This window comes from Magnolia sinica, chromosome 8 (genome assembly GCF_029962835.1).
Source record: "Magnolia sinica isolate HGM2019 chromosome 8, MsV1, whole genome shotgun sequence".
Lineage (NCBI taxonomy): Eukaryota > Viridiplantae > Streptophyta > Magnoliopsida > Magnoliales > Magnoliaceae > Magnolia > Magnolia sinica.
The window spans coordinates 13,034,972-13,059,352 of NC_080580.1; the positions used below are offsets into that span (position 1 = coordinate 13,034,972).

Below are 24,381 nucleotides of genomic sequence, written 5' to 3' on the forward strand. Positions count from 1 at the left end.
GAGTGATAATGACTGATTTGCAGCTCAACACCGCGTATCATCCACAGACCGATAGGCAGACCTAGAGGGTCAACAAGATCCTTAAGGATATGCTTTGGGCTTGCGTGATTGATTTCTAGGGTAGCTGGGATGAGCACCTGAGATTGGCTGAGTTCGCATACAACAACGACTATCAGGCGACCATTGGTATGACTCCTTTTGAGGCATTATATGGTAGATCATGCATATCTTTGAGTTGTTGGATCGAGGTTGGAGAGCGGCGTTTCCTAGGTCCTGAGCTTGTGCAGTAGACATCTGAGGTCATAGACATCATCAGGCAGAGGATGTGCACAGCTTAGAGCCGGCAGAAGAATTTCGTTGATCGTCAGCGTCGTCCCTTGGAGTTTGCCGTTGGGGACCATGTATATCTCAAGGTCTCACCCATGACAGGTGTGGTTCGTTTTGGAGAGAAGGGCAAGCTTGCCCTGAGATTCATAGGACCTTTTAAGATCACCGAGCGTGTTGGCGCCGTGGCCTATCGCTTTCCCTTCTATCTCAGTTGTCTGACATCCACAACGTCTTTGATGTCTCTATGTTGAGGAAGTGTGGGCCAAACATCATTCCCGTTATTGATTGGCAGTCGTTAGAGGTTCGTGAGGATGCTTCTTACATTGAGCAGCTAGTTCGTATCCTCGATCGGAAGGAGCAGGTCCTCCGGACCAAGGTCCTTCCCTTGGTAAAGGTGTAGTGGGGCCATCATAGTATGGATGAGGCGTCTTAGGAGCGCGAGGCGGAGATTCGAGAGCACTATCCCTATCTTTTTGATGTTTGATTGTATATTATATTGTGTTTTGATCATATACAATGTTATGTTTTCTATTCCTTTATGATTTATGTTTAGTTGCGATGGTAGTATAAATTTCAAGGATGAAATTTTTATTAGGTGGGGAGAGCTGTAAGGCACGCGATCCTTCCCGACGAATTTCGGTAACCCACAACTTATAATCGACGTTTGCACGCGATCCTAAGCCGAGTCCTTCATACCGAAGTCAGCTTGACCGGAAACTTGTATCTTAGCGACCACGCCGTCCCCGTGGTTCCAAGGTAGCGTCTCGTGCGCCAATCCGACGCGTAGATCATAAGATGTAGACCGTGCATTATAATGGCTGTGGACCGCATATTGCGGGACCCACCTATCCCATGTAGCACTGATCCTTAGGTAATTATGAGGGTGATGACATCACTCTAGCAATGCCATCCTACCCTAGCTATAGCGACCCTACCCCTAGCCCTTCTTACAAGCACTTATTGCTAGCCATCCATACCTCTCTTACAAGTCATCATTGCATACTTAAGTTACTCTCTCTCTCTCTCTTATTTCTCCCTTCTTTTCCAAGCAACCCAAAAACACCAAATTTTCCAATGTCCAAGCTCTCCCAACCTCCATGAGAAGATTTTGTGTGTGGCCCACTTACTAACCCTCTCATCTCCCATCTCAACCATCAAAACTCCATCATCTTCCCTTGGGATTGAAGCTAAGGAGCAAAGGAAGCCAATGGAGCAAGGAGAAGATGGTGGGTGTTTCTATAGGCCTAGATTTCATTCTTTTCATGATGGGCCAAGTGGGTCCTACCGATTGATAGTATGGATCTCGCTTTGGACCCTAGATGTGGCCGATGACCCACTATGATTCTCATGATCATTCCATGATGAGGCCATTCTCCATAAACCCCATCATGATGTTTATTTTCCTTACATGAATAGAGGTCATCTAGACCTTCCATTTTGGTAGAGAAGGAATCTCCACCGTTGATCTTTGACTTGGTGGGCCCACATGTATTGGGACCCACTTGATGTATGATTAAATGCAAAAGAGGGCTCATAGTGGCGGAGCCCTCCATCACACGTGTCCCTCTCCCTTTCTCTCTCTCTCCCTCTCTTTTTTTTCTTCATTTTATATGATGATGTGATTGTGTTGCCCACTCGGATGGACCCCACCTTGATGTGTGTCTTACCAAAACCATCCGGCCATTTGGTGGCCCACCCTGGTAGCATGTCTGTGGGTGGGGCCCACCTTAAATATATGTTACCCAAACCGTCTAGCATCCAGGGATGCTGGACGTGGCTATACAGTGAAGTATTAACTGATGCTGTGGTGTACTGACCACAAAAAAAATATAAATATAATATAAATATTAGCTTGATTCAACAAGTCACTCATGCAGGCCTCACATTGATGTATGGGTCCAATCCACGCCGTCCATCACGTTCCCCAGATCATTTTAGGCGTTGAGCCAAAAAATGAAGGCAATACAACTATATAGCGGGCCATAACATATAAAAACAGTGTTTTTACCGTTGAAATCTAATCTGATGTTTTTGTACTCCAAAACATGCTGAATATTAGGCTCATTTAGACTGTCTTAAGCCATGGAATCCAATGGATGGGGTGGATTCAGCTGATGCGGATCCCACCTAGGAAAAACCTCTAAATTATATAGTTTTTCAAAAAAATAAAAAATAAAAGAAGCATTTGGCGCTGCTGCGCTGGTGTGGAAAAAGGCAAGGACCGTTGGGTCCCAGCCGTGGGGCCCCACCGTGATGTGTGTTGACATTAACACCGTGCATTTGGTGGGCCCCATTTAGGCAGTGGGCCCTCCTAAAAATTAGTCGTGTAGGGAACTCAGGTGGCCCACGTCACAGGAAACAATGGATTGAACGTCTGCCATTGAAACCCTTGTGCGGTTACAGAAGTTTTGGATCATTATAAAATTTGTTTTTTTCTCTTTTTCTGGTCCGTGTGACCTTACCAACAGATTGGAGGGAAGTTAACGTTATGGTGAAACCCACGTGGGACCGCACCTTGATATATATGTTTAGTCCACACCGTCCAGATGGCTGGACGGTGGGCCGTACCATGATTTATGTGTTCACTCCACCGTCCAGATAGCTGGACGGTGGGCCTTGCTATGATGTATATGTGGTATCCACACCTTCCATCAGTGTGGACCCCACCATGGGGTATGTACTTTATCTATGCTGTCCATCCCTATGGGACTCACCGTGATGCATGTGTTGCATCCAAACCGTCCAACCTTTTGGCAAACTTGTCTTAAGGCTTGAGTCTAAAAATGAGATAGATCTAGGATCAGGTGGACCACACTACCAAAAATAATGGGATTTGAACGTCTATCTTTAAAATCCAATCGGGTTACAGAAGTTCTGAATCAATAGGGAAATTGTTTTCCCTCTTAATCCAGGTCTTTAAGACCTTACGATGAGATTGGGTGGAAAATAAACTTTATAGTGGGCCCTGTGATTTATTTAACCGTGAAAATTATTATCTCCATTGTTATTTGTGGTATGGTCCAAATGATCCTTCAAATATGATTCTTTTTGGGGATGTGTTAAGGTCCATCTTGATGCATTTATGGCCTTCCGTTGAGGCCCACCTTGATGTATATGAGGCCCATGTTATGTGGCCCATTGTGATGTATTCAAGGCCCATGGGTTATGGCTCATTGCAATGTACATAAGGCCCATTGGTGCGACCCATTGATGTGGCCCACTTGATGAATATAAGGCCCATGTGATACAGCCCATTTTGATGTATTTAAGGCCCAATGGGATGTATATATGTCCATTGTAATGTGTGATTTCACCGTGGTGTATGTAATGATGCTTATAATGGGTCGTGCCTTGGGAGCAATTATGGTTTGATGTCCACATTGTAAGGATACTGTTGGTTAAATGTCCGCATTATGACTCTCCCTAGGGCCCATTGATAGGCCCATCTTCGTTGGAAGGATAGTTCATCACCATATAACATGCTTAGTATAACTCCATGATTCATGCCCATACGCATCATATGTATGCTTGATATGAGGAATATTTGATCATAGCATAAGCCATTGTGCTAAGATATTTACGGAACTCCTTATGAGACAGAGTGCCCCATATGAGCGTGTGGTACGCGCAGGATTACTGCATGATTCGACGGTGTGACTCATTCATCTCATATATATGTGACATGATCATTGTACGCCCTAATGACATCAGGGCCATGGCCTCCACAGGCACATCGTGGATGGCCAGATTAGATATAAAAAATATTGGCTCTAACATTGTGAGCACTTAGGATGTCCTTGGGTGAAAATCTTAGAACTTTTTTAGTACCAGGAAATGCTCTAACATCTAGACCGAGTGAATACACGAGCGTCCAGTGCCAAATACCAATAGGCCGCGTCTCTCACTGTATCGTGGTCGGTTGGAAGGGGGTGTGGCCTTATCCACCTGAGTGAGGGGGTTGTAAGCTAAGCTGAGTTTGACTATCTCGCAAATGAGTCCGCTATTGACGAGTTGGGTAAGTATTAACAAACTACTGGTCAGGCGGATAGTGTGGTCTATTCCGCTCACTGGGCCATGCGGCTAGGGAGGCGGCAGTCAGTGTGGAGTGTACTAGACCCCGATGATATCCCAGAGAAACTGTACTAATATATGTACTTGATGATGACTGGCATGCTTGTATTGCATATCGCATATGACATTTGGCTACATAGGCCTCGCATCGCATGGTCTTGGTATAACCGATAACATTCATGTCATACATCACATAGCTTTAGTACAGCTGATTGTATTCATGGACTTACCCATATATTTTCGTATTACTCTAATATTGTATACTTGACACTTGTCTTGTGCACACACTTACACCACCCTTTAATCTTTTGTAAGCTTATGCACAACCATTGCGTGTAGGTGGTGTTGGATCGTAGCAACGTTGAGGCAGGAGCGCGCATCAGATTATTTTGAGCCTTTTGATCACCTTATATGTCTCCTTTCTACATTACATTTAAAGTTTTTGATATAGTGGATATGTGGTGATGTTGTTTTATGACTTGGTTATGCTTGTGGTTATGCTCCATTACAAAAAAAAATTCATACTGAAAATCCTCCTTGTAGGACCCAGGATCGGAATCTGGCATATGATGCCGGGAGCCGAGAATGGGGCACTATGGAGGCTGTCGGTGCCGGATTCGGCGATCAAAAATTTTGTGAGCCCATTTTTTAAGTTTGGGGCGTGACAGACTGGGGAGATACCCGGCATGTCCTAGTGGGACCATGCGAAGACATCTTTGTGCTGTCACATAAAGGTCAGCATCTGGTCTCGCTGCTCGACATTCAACGTAGATCCGAGTTGCACTATTCTACTCAGGTCAGAATCATCGAGCGGAATTGCCATCGGCAAAAGTGTCTACCCAGAGGTCGAGCAAGTCTATTGTGAGGTCTTGCTTTGCCAAACCCTTTCTAACTGCTACCAAATAACACCTTTGCACTTCTCTCTGGTCTCCTCGGACATATCTGAATCCTCCGTCGACAGGAAACTTCATCATTAAATGATATATGGACACAACTACTCTCATGGCTTTAAGGGACACCCATCCAATGATGGCATTGTGGGCTGATGGTACATTCACCACTAGGAAGTCTACTAGCAGGGTCACTTGGTTCTTCCCTTCCCCTGCTGTGACCGGGAGGGAAATCGCACCCTCGGAGATCACCTTGTTGCCCGCGAACTCGTGTAGCGGTGTCTTCACAGGTCGGAGGTGTGATCTGTCTATCCCCATCTTGTCGTATGCCTCTGAGTATAGTATGTCAGTCGAGCTCCTGGTGTCGACCAGAATGCGATAGACCTTATGGTTGGCTATTGTCATCGCGATCACCAAGGCATCATCATGGGGATGCTGAATTCCTCGCGCGTCGTCTCCTATAAATGTGAGGCTGCATGGACTTATTCGGAGTTCTTTTCTTGGCCTGTCGGCTGAGTAGACGTAACGCTCTATATCGGAGCTCCATGAATAGGCTTTACGAGCCTGATTTGAGTCACCACCTCCAGATGGACCGCCATATATTGTCTGAATCTCCGTAGGCTCCTCTACAACTTTGATCGGTTGCTCATCTTTTCGAGCTGATTTTTCTTCCTTCAGATACTGGCGCAAGTGACCCTTGCGAATGAGGGTCTCAATTTCTTCCTTTAAATCAACACAATCACGGGTATTATGCCCATGATCGCGATGAAAACAGCAATACTTGCGTTTATCACGCTGGCCGGCATTCGTCTTCATGCAACTCGGTCAATGCAATAGCCTCTAGTATCGGATGTCCAATAGGATTTGCTCTAGAGACGTGGTGAGAGGAGTGTATGAGCTGAACTTGCTCTTAGGTCTCCTGCTCGGCTTCCGGTCTAGGGAGGTACTGTCATCCGACCTCCTTTTGTTAGGTTGTTGTGGTGCTTCATCCTTTCGTCTCTTCTCTCCGGACAAGGGCTCTAAGGTCTGATTTCTCTTGTGTGAGCTGAAGAACTCTTCAGCATTTGTATATTTCTAGGCACGATTGATTAGCTCGCCAAGAGTGCTCGGCGGGTTCTTCCATATCGAGAAGAGGAATCTTCCTTCCTTGAGTCCACTGATAATTACAGATAGCGTTACTTGTCAGAGTAGTCATCCACCTGTAGAGCCTTCTCATTGAAGCAGGAGGTGTAATCTTTCAACGACTCTCCACTCTTTTTCTTGAGGGTAAGCAAGTGGGTTGACGGCTATCAGAAACGATCTGCTGAGCTCGGCAAAGGTGCTGATCGATCTGGGCTTCAGCTATCGATACCAATTCTGGGCGGCCCCAGTGAGAGTTATTAAGAAGGCTCTGCACATCATCACCTCCAATGCCGATTGAATTTACATCCATGAGCGGTAAGACTACGTGTTCTGTTGGGTCCCCGGACCCCGAGTACTGAATGATAGGGCCATCCTGAACCTTCAAGGCATCGTCTCGCTCATAACGTCGGTAGTGAACAGAGGTTCAGTTTCTTCCATTATTGCTTCTACCGCGGTTGGAATGGAGTTCTGTTGATTCCGTTGCAGAATCTTAATCTAATTCTGGAGTTCCTCAAGCTGGGCTTCCCATGGATCCCAGTTCTCGGCAACAGTTTCTCGAGGAGCCTCGACCTCAGGCATTTTACCCCTTCTCCTTCTCTCCAACACATGGCGAAGGTCAGTCAGAGCCAACGCCGAGGTAATTGATACGTAGGTCAGGGCCTGAGTCGTCGCATTCCGTGTAGGATTAGGAGCTCTAGCGGACAGGTTCTGAGATGCTCTGGCCCGCGAGCTCACATGCGCTGGCTCATCCGATGCTGCTGGGATGACCTCTTCCTGGTTAGGAGGTGGTTGCTGCCCTTGTTGTTGCTTCATCGGGTTGATTTCCTCCATCAGTACTTGAATCTAATTATGCATCACCTTATATTTGCCTCCTTAGCTCCTGGACCTTTGGGACAGCCCTGTTGGAGCTGATTCAACATGGAGTAACAAGGACGAGCGTGGTTGCCCGTTCAGCTCAGGTTCCATAGTTGCTACTAGGAGTGCGTTCTTCTTTCCTCTGACCATCTTTTAGTAATGCTATCGAGCCTTTTAGTATCATTTTCCATAGACGGCGCCAAAATGTTGATGCAAAAAATATGACGACTCCAACCGTGCCCTGATGGCTAGCTCCGAACTCTATGGACCTACACAAGAGAAGAACAAAGGAGACCTTGGCTAGAGCAGGGGACCCTCCATTGTCAAAGTCAGGCAAGGAATCTGGGTCTAAGTAGTGTAGCTGGGTGTTTATAGTGCCAAATGTTACATACCTATTTCAATGGATTCCTCTCCTATTTATACCTGTGGATCGAAGAAGTCATCGTCGTTAATCTTGGCACGATCTCTTCCATCAAGCAGGCATTGCGCGTGCATAGACGTCGACCGTTACCCTTAGATCGTGCACGGGATTACTCTCCAACATGCCTTATTGGGCTTCTTCTCTAAACGTGGTCTTCGACCACATACCTATCCGAGCCGGCCTCGGCTCGTGACTCTCCGAGCTTATGATGGAATTACCCTTACTCGGACCTCAGACGTGACCTACGGCCCTCTAAGCCCATGGGTGGAGGTCGCGAGTCTTGCGCATTTTGATTTCCGGCTTCCAGGCTGAAGTCAGGGCTCGGGGCTCCGATCCAGGGCCGTAGTTCTTCGGATGAGAGATCCAGATGCCTGATCTAGGGTCGTAGTTCTTCGGATGAGAGATCCAGATGTCCGATCCAGGGCCGTAATTCTTCGGACGAAAGATCCAGATGTCCGATCCAGGGCTGTAGTTCTTCAAATGAGAGTTCCGGACGTTGGTGTGATCCGACTTGTCTCTCTTCCACAACCCTAACTTTAGGACCGTAGTCTGGAAGTGTGGTCACCTCGGACATAATGTCATTGCCTCGAGACTCCGCCCATTGATTTCTCTAGGTCAGCCCTTGTTGGACTCGGTTTAGATTTTCCCATAACAAGAAGAAAGGTTTTAAATTGGTGAATCATGTATCGTATTGTTCACGGCCAATATGGCCCGTTGACCTTCCTATTGAGCCATTTCAGGCCAATGGGATCAATACAACCCTATTTGGCACGTACCGGTTTCGGACCACACTTTCAGCACTCGAATTTTCGGGCCCACCCACCAGATGATCGGGTCTAGATTACGACCTATGCCCTATCCATCAGAACGTTTCTAGTGTGGACCGGGCCTAGGCCCAGTGGTTCAAATCTCTAAGTCCACAGGGGACGTATGCATTTTATTGCACTGCATTGCCTCTCAGTTTAAATTGGGTCACGAGTGATATGCATGGGTGTGCCAGAATTGACTACATGGCTTGATTCTAATGTAATAACTTTGACCTCAAGCACTAAGATAGATAAATACACCAAACTTGACTATATATAACCGAGATTGAGATCTGAGGAGATTAGTCGTCTATTCAGCCATTCATAAGCTGGCTAAAATGATATTGCGATTATTAGTGGATAGGATTTCTCTTTCGAAAATGGGTTGCACATTGGCTTCGTACAAAAAAAAAAAAAACTTTTAGATACAAAAGCAGACAAAAATGAAACATTTACAGTCAACCGCAAAAAGTAATTGTAAAACACCTTTTCAAAAGAAAAACTATTTATATTAATATAGAATTCGTCATGTGTATGAACTTAGACTTTGATTATAGCTAAGAATTACAATTATTGAATTACCACTACTCCTAATGTAAGATCAAGCTACTGGTTATGCTAAGGAATGCAAACGATTGATTATACTAAGAAGCATATTGTTTATGCTAGGATAATCGAAAGATAGATTTGATTTCTTTATATGCTAGGATAATCGAAAGATAGATTTGATTTCTTTATTTGATTCGGTTGGTATTAAACACTTTGCTTCGTTGAACTTTTCTGTTATTTATAGATCCACTAAAGTAATCATTTGAATGATTCTTCAACAACCGCTTCAGCACTACTCTAGCTTTCTAGATTCTTAATTCTGTTCTTAACATCTGTCCTGGTAACCATTCTCCTCACTCAACCACGTTCGGCTTCTAATTTCTCGGCTACCTTCCGCCCTCAAATGATGTGTATCCCTTGACCAACGCCAACTATAATTCCCACAAAAAGCACCTTAAATATCTTTGTAGATCTTACGCATGTTGTATGCTTCTGTGCAAAGATACGTGTCTGTTCTTAATTGGCTCTTCCAAAAATGGTCATAAATAGGGTATAACACACTATCCATTTATTTTACAAAATCATTTTAAGGCACGGGCTCCCAAAAGATGCAAATCCAAAGCACAAGTGGAGCACACCACATGAATAGTGGAGATAATAATACTCATCTTTGAAAATTTCCCAAGGCCCATCGTGATCTTTATTTGCCATCCAACTTGTTAATAAGATCACACATACATGAATAAACACAACTTTTGTGTGTGTGTGGGGGGGGGGAATAGTTCTATGTGGTCGAGCTCATGGGAACTTCCCATGAGGTCAAGCTGTGTGGGCCCCCATCGTGATGCGTGTCGAACATCTACCTCGTCAGTCAAATGCACCATTCCATGGTGGGCCTTGGGCTTAAAAATCAAGTCAATCCATGACTTTTGTGGGCCACACCACATACAAAAGTTGAGAAGGGTTATCCTCCCATTAAAACATTCATAATCATTTTTTGGGCCAACTGAGATGTCGTTCCCAAATCCAGCCCATCCATTATGTGTGTCCCACTTGGATGAGCGGTGAGACCAAGTTTCAGATGCATCTAATTTTCAAGTGGGCCCCACCATTTGCTTTTATGTATTTTAGGCATGTCTTCATATGGTTTTAGATGGTATGACCCACCTGAGTTCCGATTTTTGGTATATCCCATAATTTAAAGGGGACCCATCAAATACACGGTGTTGATGTTCAGCACACATCATGGAGGGGCCACACAACTCAACCTCATGGGAAGTTCCCATGAGCTGGACCGCATAGAACCATTTCCACATATATATATATAAAGTAAGTTTTTATATTTTAATCAATTGCTTTAATTAGGTTAATTGAAAGATTAAATGGATCTAATTCAAGTTAGGTCTCCACCAGATTTGCATTGAGTGGCCTAAATCCAGGACATTTAAAAGTTGAGTCCAAGTGGGTCTAGTCAGGTCAATTTTGAATGATTCTAGACCTGACCCATTTGATGATTGAGCTGGTATTGTGGACCCCAATTAACCTCATGGGTCCAATTTCAAATCAAAACTCATTTATTGAGTGGGCTCAGCGATCGAGCCCCTTCGCACAAAGTCGCGCTCCTCTTTAATTAGCAGTGTCAATGGGCTAGGTTAGGGTTGAACTGGGGTTCATAACAGGCCAGAATAGTCCAGCTCGAGCCTGGCTCGAAATATTTATACAGGACTTCGCCTGAGCGCGAAAAAGAGGGAAAGTACGTTTTTGTGTGCTCACTCCTATTTCTAGCATGCTGTATCCGATCCGTTCATTGGGTGGACCTCACCATCCAGAGAGGAATAGAAAGAAAGACTAACCATAGATGAGATGAGTGGGGGTTGGTGGTGAGGGAGACATAACGGATCAGGTTGGTGGAGAAAGAAGGGATTTTGGGATGATCGCTGTTAGTGGCTTGGGTGGGACCCACCATAGGTGAAATCTGACCCGACCAACAGGTGTGATACCCCATGACAGGGCCAAGGTTCAAAAATCAGCCCTGTTCGTATTCCACGTGCACCACACGGTTTTAAAAAGTGAATAGGATAACACTTACCCTTCAAACTCTTTACTTTTATAGGGCCCACCTGAATCATGGATGGGCCTGATATTTAGGTACCAGACTAAATTTTGGTTTGGTATGTAATGGGTGGAGTAGATCTTATATAATCATCATGGATCCTGTAATTTTCAAACTTGGACGACTCTCATAACTGTTTCCCTTGGTGTGGCTAAAACAAATAATGGATCAGTATGATGTTTTTTCATTAACTATATCATGGTATGAAAGAACCGATGGTTGGGATGGATTTCATGTAAACACCTTGATAAACACCAAGTTGGAGCCCACCCAAGTGGCGGCCCGCGTTCCAAAATCTTTACGAAAATATCTCCTCCAACGCTGAGTGGATTAGGTGCGTCCCTTACCGGGTGCCACCTAGATTAATTTCATATCTATCCATTCCGTCCACGCTCCAAATTATTTTATTGGATGAACCCAAATAAAAAAGATCTAAATCTAAAGTAGACATTGCTATAGAAAACAGGACGAGGATTGCGTCCTACCCCTCCGGGTGGAGCTCTGTGGGGCCTACCGTGATGTAAATATATTATCCACGCCATTAATCGTTTTTACAAGATCATTTTAATATGTAGATAAAAAAATGAGGCAGGCATAGTGCTTAGGTGGACCACAAAGTGGGGATTGGATGTCCACCATTAAAACTTCTTGGGAGCTGGAGAAGTTTCGGATCAGGATGATATTTGTTATTTCACTTAATCCACGTCCACATGACCATATTCATCCGTTGGATGGTAAGAAAACGTCACAGTGGCCCTTGGAAAGGTTTCAAGGGTCAGTGTCATTATCACTGCAGCTTCCTTGGTGTGGTCCACATAAGCCTGTACCAGCTTCATTTTTATTGATATACTTTAAAATGATCTTAGAAAAGTGATTAACGGCGTGGATAAAGAACTTAAATCACGGTGGGCCCCACAGAGCCCCGCCCGGACGGTAATCCGTCCGGGCGGGGGTAGGACGCAATCCGCGTCCATGGAAAACAGTATTCATGAACACCCTACCGTAAAAAAATTCCTAAGGCCCGGCGTTGTAATTTAGTAACGTTTTTTTTTTTTTCCATCCAATCCGTTGATAAGGTAAAATAAATCTAGATGAATGATATATATATATATATATATATATATATATATATATATCCGAAACTTTATGACCCATTAATGATCCATCACCATTGTTTTCTATTGTATGGTCCACCTGAGAAGTGATTCTACTTCGCATTTGGGTTCATCTCCTAAAATGATTTGGTAAAACATATGGACGGCATGGATATAGAATATACAAATAAAGGAGGGCCCCACGGTGAGGACTGCACCATCTTGGTGAGATTGGGGCTGCACCTAATTCACTAACGTCGAGACGGACACCGTCATGATTGGATACAGTGTATGAGATAACGCAGCCGCTATTTAATTTGAGTGGACCACCGTCATGTATATCAGAGATTCACGCGTCCGTTCGATGTGTAACCGTAGTTTATAACTAAGTACAAAATATCAAGATAAATCATGATTCAGGTGGGCCACGCCAATAAAACAGTTGGAAAAGAAACGTCCACCCCTGATATTTGGGGGGCCGACGGTGGTGATTGTATAAAATCCACTCCACCATATGGATACCGGAAACGGATTGGCTACTACCCTTGCCACCATCCAATGGCTGATGGTCGGTGCTCTGTCGGACCCACCATGTTATATTTGTTTCATCCATTCCGTTCATCTATTTTTCCAAATCATTTTATAGCATGAAACCAAAAATTAGGTGTATAAAAATCTCAAGTGGACCACATTATAGGAAACAGTATTGAATGAGCATCGACCATTAAAAACTTTTTGGGGCCCATAAAAGTTTTGGATCAAGATAATCTTTGTTTTTTCCCTTCATCTTTGCCCATATGACCTAATCAACAGATTTGATGGCAAATAAACAGTACAGCGGGACTTAGGAAGATTTTAATGGTGGATATCCAATCACTATTGTTTTCCTGTGGTGTGGTCCACCTAAGATTTATATCCCTATCATTTTTAGGATTAAGCGCTAAAATGATATTTAAAAATGGATGAAAAGAATGGATGAAACACATACATCATGGTAGCGCCCACAGATCACCGATCACCAGCTACCGGGTTGGTGGCAGGGGAGTAGCCAATCCGTTTCCATAGATACCACACCAAAACATATTTCTAGAGACCAAGCATCAGTCCCATCCATTATTTGTGTGCGTTACACGAAGGAAAACAGTTTGGATGGTAAGTTTTACCCTGTACACTATTTCCAATGGTGTGGTCCACTTGAAAAACGGACGGAGATTAAATTTTGGATCTTGGGCCTAACGTTGGGTGATCCATCTATTGGTTGGTATGGATTTCACATAAACACTATGATAGGCCCATCCAAGCTGGCAACATCTCATGCGTTGAAATTACCTTCTCCCGCTTTTTAACGGAAGCTCCAGGCGAAAATGGCTTTTTAAAAATTCAAGCCCGACCCGAAGTAAGGTAGGTTCGAAAGCCCGACGGAGCAACTCAGACCATTGACATAAAAATATCTCGGCAATTATAAAAGAGCAGGGTAGGTGGGTGGGACCCTTGACTGTGGGGCTCATAGTGATGTATGCGCCTTGAATCCATACCATCCAACCATTTTGAGAGCTCATTTTAGGGTATGATCCAAAAAATGAAGCTGAATCAAATCTTAGGTGGACCACGCCACAGGAAATAGTGGTGATTGAATCCTCACTATTAAAAATTACATGGATTCCACCGGAATGTTTATTTGCTATCCAACCTATTGATAAGGTCACAGAGACTTAGATGAAGAGACTATATAAATATTATCTTGATCCAAAGCTTTCTTGGACCACAAGAAACTTTTTTAATTGTCAATCACCACTGTATGGGCCATCAGGGATTTGAAACTGCTTCATTTCTTTATCATGAAGTAAAATGAGCTTTCGAATCCAAATGGACAGCATAGATGTAGTCACATACATCACAGTGGGCCCTACAATTAGGGGTCCCACCCACCTGGCGAGTCTCAAATTGACTAGGTGGATTTACTGGATGGATTGATTCGGGTGAGTTAATTCAACAAGTTGACTGGGTGAGTTGCCTGGATTTTCAGGTTTTAAGGTTTAAGATTCTAAAGTTAGACTTAGGTTACTTAGGTTTAGGGTTAGGATTAGGGTTTAGGGTTTAGGCCGGGTAAGTTGATGGGGCTGGGTTTGGTTCAATCCAATCTAATCAGGTTGTCAGTTTAGCCTACAAATGGCCTTAGGAAGTTTTGGATGGTTAGAATCATTGTCCCATCCGCTTTATAATGTTATTCACTTGAGCTTTGGATCTACCTCATTTTTACGCCCATGACATAATTGTCTTGAAAAAAAATAGATGAATAGTGTAGATATAGCAAATACATCAAAACGGGGCCCATAAAACTTAGTGACGTCAACACACCAAGGATGTCAGCCACCACGCATTTTGCTTCGCTTCATATGGGTCACATGAACCATCAACCACTCTATTAAGGACCATATCTAGTCATTGGTTTTTTTTTTTTTTTTTTGCCTCTTCTTATTATCTCTTTCACATTCTTTTGAGCCTTTTCTTACTCTTTTATGGCCCTAAATTTACATCAACCCACTCTTGTTCACGAAAGTTCTTATCATCCATTGCACATGGCTAAATCATCTAAGTCTACTTTCCCTCACCATATTGTATTTAAAAAAACTAGGCTAATGTGGTCAATAAAGCAATCATAACTTTTTAAATAGTGTCCCACGACACACCATCAAGAAAATAAATAAAAAAAGTGGTCCACATTTAAGTGAAAAAGTCCCAACACAAGTTCCCCACGTCTATACCAATCTAAAAGATTTCTAGCGCATGGTCCATCCACGCTGAGACAGAATAATACATTTCCAAAGCATCACCCACTTATGATAATTGAAAATCCACATGCTATTGAATGCCTAATGTAGAATTTTCTCCCATTATAGCCTAGGGTGCCAACTTTCTGCCAACATGCCACATGGATAGGACCTAAGTAATGATGAAATGCATCAATAGCATTATTATTTTTTATATATAGAAAGTTAAGTATCATTTTCTTTATTTGGGTGCAAGCTTACTCCAAAGATCAATAAGCACAAAAATTAAGATGGTCTGGTTTTCAATTAGGTGGGTTAATTTCATTGTTGGAATTAATCAATGGACAACTAACTGTCTGACACAACATTAATCAGGTGTGGCCCACTTAGTGGGCATATATCCTAATATTTGAGAATTAGGTCAATCTTGATGGTGGTGTCCTATAAAAATGATACACTATTAAAGATGGTACAGTACCATAAGATGTGTTGTTGCACCTTTTCTTGTTGGTGACCATTTCTCAGTTTGGAATATGGTTGCAAGGTTTTTTCTCATTTGGCTTGAGTCAGGTCACAACTCATGCTAATGTAGGTAATTCGGCCCTTCTTGTTTGAATCTAAGGGACTTGTGGTTAGAGGGGCATCGAGTCAAGTCGGACTAAGTTAAGGATGATCAGACTCGATCTAGTTTTGAAATACGCTTGACCTGAACTCAACCCGAGTCTAGCATGCCTTACCCGATCCAAGTCCAAGTTTGGACTAGACTAATCTAGACCGAGTCCAACCTAGTCACAAGCACCGAGTCAAGTCAGGTGTAGCAGGTACCTACAAGCTGAAATCACAACTCAAAACCTACATTCACTTGCTAGAATTGCAATCTCTCCGTCAGCTACACGGCATCTCAGATCTCAAATGTCAAATCTGAGTTTTTATATATATATATATATATATATATATATAGTCGAGTTTCGGATTGAGTTGAGTCAGTTGGATTTCGGGTCGAGTTAAGTTGAGTTACTGAGTGACTCGTATTGGATTTGGTTTGAATTTGGATTGGACAAAGTCAACTCAATTCAAATTGAGTCAAATCTAAACGAGTTGGATGAATCGAGTTTGCCGTCCCCCGCCTAGCTATACTTGTGGTATTGACTTGACTGGTTCACAACTAGAACCAAGTTGTCTTAGACAAGTCAAACCATGTTATCAGGTTATTCAAAACTCAAGTGGCACAATCAGCTAAGAACATGAGTTGGTAGCGTACCACTCACCTGTTGCAGTGTGGTAGAGGAATACAGAAGCTCTATCAAATAGACTGCATTTAAGGCTCGTGGATATTTCAATCCATCAATCTAAACCATCCATTTAGTCCAACCTCTTCTTCATCTAGTTTGGATATTTGGGTTTGAGACAAGTCTAGAAGAGTTTGAGAGCTTGGGTATTAGTGTAGTGGTTACTTAGCATACAAACACTTATGTATGGAGACATTGATTTCCTAACTAGTCTTACTTTCTTGATTCTTATTGCTTATATGCGGTCGATCAATCTTGTCAGAGTGGGCTCGTTCTATAATTATATGTATCTAACTAAGGGATTAAATAAGAGATGTTGGACTTGTGTATGTTAAACACGCGCACTAACACGGGTTAGGAGAGGAGGTTGGGATGTACATGTTAGACACATGCGCATAGGAGAGAACTGAAAAAGAAATAAAATGAAGAGAGAGCGGATAGAGAGAAGGCAAAGTGCTCAATAGTGAAAAGAATAAAAAAGAACCCACTTTTGTGGTCACTTGTATAGGCACATACCATTGTCGCCATCAAACCAGTAAGTAAATTGGCTCATCTCATCCCAAAATCACCATGATATTTTTCCAATTTTATAGTGAATTTTGGAAGAAAAAAAAAAAAACAAGCAAGGTAACAAAATCATTATTACAGTCAAATATAAGTTATGTCACCACACAATTACAAAATAAATAATCATTATCCATTTACGGTCATTTAACATTTTAATCGAAAATTCAAACAAGCCCTTAATGTGGCTGATTTGATCAGACATTGATTTCTGTGTTTTGGCTCTCCGATCATATAACGTCCCTTGACATGTATAGTAGTGTAACCTATACATACTAAACATTAACACCATACAAACATCAAGGTGGGCCTGCTTTTTGCAAAGAGAAATCGGCACCTAAGCAAAAATCAAAAGGTAACATAAACATTATATCACATTAAGCAATCGACATAAACATTAAATATATCACATTAAGCAATAGTCACCATTCATAAAATTAACAAAAAAAAATGCAAGAAAAATTCCACAGCAAACCTAGTGAAGAAGTGACCATTCATAGTAACTTGATGCTCTGGCAAAGGCTGGTTGATAGACGTGTAGTTCTGTTAGTTATGACAAGTCAAGTAAATAAGTAACGATGGTTTACTTTTATATTTACTGTTGTTGGTAGGAAGAAAGAATTGATTGTGTCGTTAACTCGTGGGCCGATTGTGTCCTTAACTTGTGGGGCCCACATTGTATATATATGTTTCATCAATGCTGTCCATTCATTTTGTCAAATCATTTTTGAGCATGAGTCAAAAAGTAAGGCAAATCTAACACTTTTGTAGCTCTTATGAAGTTTTCAATGATAGGAGTTCAATACTCACATGTTTTTGTGGTGTGGCCCACTTGAGCTTCGGATTTACCTCTTCCTTGAGGTATTGTTGTAAATTGATTTGAAAAAATTGAATGGACAACATGTGTGTATGAAACACATACCATGGTAGGGCTTATAGAAGCTACTGGCACAATCAACCGTCTTTTCAAAAATCATACGCGCATTTGTCATTGCTTTACACACACCACATGGGCACTCAGAGCCGTGACCTTATAATAGCACTGTCTGCCACTTACACACACCACATGGGCACTGGCAGCCTAATAATAGCTATGTCTACCACTGAGCCATGGATTGGGACCCGAGAACATAAAAGCACTAGCTGAGGCCCCCGTTGGAACTAAGTACGGAAATAATATATACTTGGCATGAACTTCAACCAAACTAAACCCAAATAGTGTTGACCCACAGCTAGAGTTGGGCACGGGAAGACTTGACTTGTCCAACTCATTCATACACGAATCAACCCGAACCAAGTAGGCTTCGCCCAATTTGAACTCAAACTAAGTCAAGTCCGAGTTACCCAGTAACTCAACCCGGAACTAGATCCTTTCAGACTCGACTTAATCTGAAACCCAACTCAACTCGGGTTCGAGTATATATATATATATACCCAAACCCAAGTTGAATTGGGTTACTTGATATCTAATTTTTATTATCTCTAATCTTACCCGCCGCACTGCACCTGACCTAATCCCACCCTCCCTCATCCTCCTCTTCCAAGTCCGGCAGCCACCCAACACGACCACCCCCACCCCCCTATCATCTCTCGATCTGACTCAGTGCCAACTCGACCCAACTTGGTATGTCTAATCGGGTCTGACTCGGTCTGAATCAGTCCAGGCTAGACTCGGATCGGGTGAGACATGTTGGACTCGGTACCGAGCCGGATCTAGTTAGGGTCAGGCCTATTTCAAAACCGAATTGAGTTGGGTCAGCCCTGACTCGGTTGGACTCGATGCCCAGCTCTGCTTCTACCCACAGCACCGCTCTATGGATATTTGTTTTAATGAGTTACATCTGTTGGAATTTGGACCGTCCATCATATGTGCACCAGCAGTTTTTGGCTCAACGCATTTTAATGGGAAACTCGCTGTTTTAGATTAGATCATTTAAGTTTACACGGTTTGGCTAGTGATGATGGCTAATGGTTGATGCCATGAGGGTCTATTATGATGTATGTGTTTTGTCCACATCCTTTATCTATTTTTCAAATCATTTTAAGACTTCATCTGAAAAAAGAGGTAGATCTACATCTCAAGTAGACCACAACGTAAGAAAACAAATAGTGCTTGAATGTCCCCATTAAAAACCTATTAGGCCAACTTTAATGTTTATTTGACATCCACTACGATGATTAGGTCATACATACGTAGATGAAGGGAAAAAAAACAAATATCAGCTTAATTCAAAACTTCTGTACCCTATGGAAGTTTTAATGGTGTGCGTTGAAACGTTGTTTCCTGTGACGAGACCCATAACCACTTGAGATTTGGATCTACCTCATTGTCATGCCCATGTCATAAAATAATCTCAAAAAAAATGGATGAAACAAGTATATATATCATGGTTAAGTCCAAAGAGCAACCACCACTTGGCATTGGCTAATGGCAGGATTACTGGCCAATCAGCGGACATTTTAATTTTTAAGGACACATGCATCGTGGAGTGCTGTCGTTTGTGGGTCTGCAGCACCCATGAAAATGGATGCACGAACAAAAAAAAAAAAGGATGGCATTTAAGGGAAGGAAATCTCAACAGACGATCATACTAGAAACAAGCAATTTCTTTCATAGAAAGTCCTTCAAACATAACGTAGCTCCATCATTTCATACCATGGGAGATTTTGTACACTAGAAAACATCCAAACTAACATCAAAGGCTGCTTAAGAGATTCAGGACCATGATCACATCATAGAAACACATGGCCCACTTATTCTAAGATCCAGATTCAAGCCTACAAACACTCCCACAAACATAAGATTATTTATAGGAATTTAGGTCCATCTCATTTGCAGTTGCATGGATCACAGGTGCAGTTTGATCCACATTTGCAGCCATTCTCGGATCCAGCGTTCATCTCACCACCTTCGAAGTATCTGCATCCAACTCAAAATCAACAAATTAATAATAATAATAATTAGTAATTAATATCTTTTAATTTTTTCAAATAATAAAGAAATCCTTTATTTAATAAATAATATTTTCTCTCAAAGTCAAAATTCTTTATTTGGCCAATTTGTATCTTTTCAAAAGAAAAGAAGGAAATTTATTTATATTATTTGGATGATGGAATAGTAATATATGGAAAGACATATATACCCCTTCTGAGGAGCAACTCCTATCACCAGTGTTTCAGTGGTGGTGATCTCTCCGGAGAAAGAAAGATTAGGATACATGCCGCATCTGCAATCAAGACGTGCAAAAAGGTCACTAAAAAATTACATATTGCAATACCACAAGGAAAGAAAAAATAAAATAAAAAATAAAAAATCCATGAAGGAATTGCCTGAAATATATATATATTAAAATAAAAGAGATAACCTGGTTGCCTCACATTTTTAATATATTCGGCAAGAAAATTGAAGGAACAAAAACAGAGAGAGAGAGAGAGACCCAGTTGTTAAAATCTCAAGAAGATGTAATTAAAACAGGAGATGATATGAAAGCTAACGGGAAAAAAAAAAAAAAAAAAGAACAAAAGAACAAAAACCCAAGTCATACAAACAAACATAAAAACCAATAATAAAAAATCAAGCAAGGTACAACAAATAAAATAAAAATAAAAATAAAAAGACCCATCAGGCAAAATATCATCACAAGCTAACATGCCAACTAGATATCGAAATCATAAACAAATCAATATCAAACCCAAAATCCTCAATCACCATCTTAAAAAGAAAAGACCCCATCAGGAAACACCAAAAAAAAAAAAAAATCAAAACCCATAAATATTCTGTCAATATCATCTTAAGATGCAACAAAACCAACAAATAAAATAAAAAGAAAAAAATACCCATTTCTTAAAATCTCATACAAACCTAATCACAACTAAGAAAATATCAAAATCATAACAAGGCCAAATCAGTATCTTAAAAAACCAAAAAACGCCTTGTTAAAATATCATGAAAAGCTAATCCAAAAAAAAAAAAAAATCAAAACCCATATTCTTAAATCAATATAATTCAAAAACCAATAAAATGCATAAGGACTAATAATGATTTAGATTCCTAACAAAAAAAGAAAAGAAAAAAAAATCCAAGAAAATATATTGAGAGAGTAGTCAGTCCAGTTCATGTACCCTCCACATCCACTGCCGCACTTGCAACCAGATCCACACCCACAGTTTCCACCACAGCAAGACATCTTTTCACTCTCTTCTCACAAAAACAGAAACAATAAAGTTTTATGAGGCCGAAATCACACACAAACAAACTCTCTTGAATGAATTTCAAGACATCCTCCCTGGCTCTCATTTATAAGGGTGAGGAGGGGAGAGCGGGGTGGCCATCCACCATACACGTGTCACCAACCTAGGCCATTCAGTGTCACTGTACGCCAGTCCAATTCTACAGCTCGCACGCGAACCTTTTGCAGTATGTCTACGCCCTTCAACTTTTTTTTTTTTTTGGTTTACGTCACCCTCAGTAAAATCCTGCTGGTTGCAATCTATGGAAGCGGATTGGCTGGTGTACCACACACCACTAATCTGGCTAGTGTGTTGACGTCACCAAGTTCTGTGGGTCCCATCATGAGGTATATGTTATATCCAAACCGTCCGTTCATTTGGAGAGCTCGTTGTAAGGTTTGAAACAAAAAATAAGAAATATTTAAAGATTAAGTCGACCACACTGCAAAAAGCAGTGGAGGATTGAGCATATACCACTGAAACCCTTTTGGGTTCGCAGAAATTTTGGAATATGATATTTGTTTTTCCTTTTCATCCATATCTGTGCCCTTTTGTATAAATTGGATGGAAAATAAATGTCATGATGGGCCCTACTAGTGTTTTAAAGGTGAGAATCATTGTTCCCACTGATATTTGTGATGTGGTCAACTTAACATTTGGATATGACTCATTTTTGAGATAATGCTCTAAAATGATCTCACCAAGTGCATGAACGGTGTGGATATAATAAATACATCATTGTGGGGTCCATATTAGCTACTCCCCCTCCACCGGCCAATGGCTGGTGATCGATGCTTTGTGGGCCCCACCATGATGTATGTATTTCATCCATGCCGTCCATCTATTTTTCTAGATCATTTTATGCTATGTGACCAAACATTACATATATCCTAATCTCAAGTGGACCACATTACAGGAAATAGTGTTGAATGAACGTTGACCATTAAAAACTTTTGGGGGCATAAAAGTTTTGGATCAAGCTTATCTTTCTTTTCTCCCTTCATCTGGATCTGAATGAACTAATCAACATATTGGATGTCAAATAAACAGTACAGTGGGCCTTAAGAGGATTTTAACGGTGAATATCCAATCACTATTGTTTTCCTATGGTATGGTCCACCTGAGACTTATATACCTCTTAGGCATCGAATATTTAATTTATTGCAATGTAGTTTTTATTTAAATTTATGTTTGAAAATGTTTAAAATTGTAATCACAACCTGGGATTCGGTGCCAGGTCTAGCCAACTCAGGCATCGAATTTTCAAACATGACAGCACATAACTTGAACTTCTCTGTAGGAACTACCTTAGTAAACATATCCGCCGGATTCACGCTTGTATGTATCTTCTTGAGAGTCACACTGCATTCTTTTAGCACTTTTCAGATAAAATAATGACGCACATCAATATATTTAGTTCTAAAATGGTAAACCGAGTTTTTTGCCAAATTAATTATGCTTTCGCTATCACAATAACCAGCACGACCTCCTGTTGAAGCCCCAACTGATTTATCATTTCCCTCAACTAAATTGCTCCCTTGAATGCTTCCTTCACTACTATATACTCAGCTTCAACTGTGGAAAGAACTGCAATAGATTGAAGCTTCGACATCCAATTGATCACACTACCAGCTAAAACAAACGAGTAACCGAAAGTCAACTTTATATTATCCACACTGCTCACGTAATCTGAAATCATATAGCCAACAAACTTGTCCTCTTATTTTTTGAATGTCAAGACGTAGTCTTGCGTCCTTCAATATATCAAAGTAGTTACTTCACTGCCTCTCAGTGTTACTTGCAGGGATTAGACATGTATCTGTTAACAACACCCACCACATATGAAATATTTGGTCTCATATACACTATGACATACATCAAGTTACCAGCTACACCCAAATAAGGCACATGAGACTAACTTGCTTTTCTTTATCCATTTCAAGACACTGCTTAGAAGAAAGCTAAAAATGAGCTGTGTGGGGAATGCTAACCAGCTTTACCTTCTCCATCCCATACTTCACCAATACATTCTCAAGATATTCAACCTAAGATAATTATCTCATGCTCCTCCTCCTGTCTCTGTATATGTAAATGTCGAGAACCTTCTTTGCAGCCCCAAGATCTTTCATATTAAATGTTCTTGATAGTCGAGCCTTCAGTATGTCGACCTCAGATATACTATGACTGGAAATAAGAATTTCATAAATATACAATACCAAAATAATGAACCTTCCATCACTCAGTGTATTAAAATACACACAATGATCATACTCACTGTTGGTAAACCTCTGAGTCATCATGAAAGAATTAAATTTCTTATACCACTGCCTAGGTGATTGTTTCCGGCCATAGAAAGACATCTTCAACTCGCAAACATTGTTCTCTACCCCTTATATTTTAAATCTCTCTGATTGCTTCATGTAAATCTGCTCTTGTAAATCCCCATGTAGGAAAGCAGTCTTCACATCCATCTGTTCTAGCTCGAGATTGTATTGGGCAACCAGTGCCAATATGAATCTGATAAATACTTATTTCACCATAGTCGCGAAGATGTCAGTGAAGTCGACACCTTTTCTCAAAGCATATCCATTCGTTACCAACCTTGCCTTATACATATCTCGTTTCTTCCTTAAGATCCACTTACACTCAACCATTTAACGACCGAAGAGAAGCTCCACCAACTCCCACGTCTCATTCTTGTACAAGGAGTCCATCTCGTCATGCATCACCGCTTTTCATTTTTTCAGCATCTACGTCATCAAGAGCCTCTTGAAAGTAAATGAACTACCCTCATCCTTAATAAGGGAAAATACAACATTTAATTCATCATTGTATCTTGCCAGTAACCTACGATCCCTTTGTGGATTCATTCACACTGGATTCCTTCTCATAGGTAGCTACTCCACTAACACTTGTACCTTTATCTATGTCTCAATATCAACTCATGTCTCATCTCTGTCTATTTGAACGTTCAACACTAATTTTTTCACTTTCTTATGTTCATCCTTGTAGAACAAAGATCCCTTGTCAAATTTGACGTCACAACTAAGGATGATTTTCCATATGACCCAGTCATATAGCTTATACCCCTTCACACCATCATCATAGCTCAAAGATGTACTTTTTTACCCTTTGGTCCATCTTATCTCGCTTAACTGATGGTACATGAGAGTAAGTATTGCAACCAAATACTCAAAGCCCCGAGTAGTCTACCTACTGACCACTCCACACTTCCTTTGGAATCTTACAATCAATAGTCGTAGAAGAGGACCGATTCAA

The 24,381-nt window shown here is 41.4% G+C and overlaps 1 protein-coding gene across 1 annotated transcript; it reads right to left on the reverse strand.

Annotated features, from left to right (window-relative positions):
- Window positions 1-19,461: 19,461 nt before the first annotated feature.
- On the reverse strand, window positions 19,462-21,154 carry LOC131252916 (metallothionein-like protein type 2). Its single transcript, XM_058253704.1, has 3 exons — window positions 20,995-21,154; window positions 20,016-20,099; window positions 19,462-19,792 (listed from the first exon to the last, which is right to left on the reverse strand). Exons 1-3 carry the CDS (start codon window positions 21,057-21,059, stop codon window positions 19,702-19,704), a joined length of 240 nt encoding a protein of 79 aa, XP_058109687.1. The 5' UTR covers window positions 21,060-21,154; the 3' UTR covers window positions 19,462-19,701.
- Between the last annotated feature and the right edge of the window lie 3,227 nt (window positions 21,155-24,381).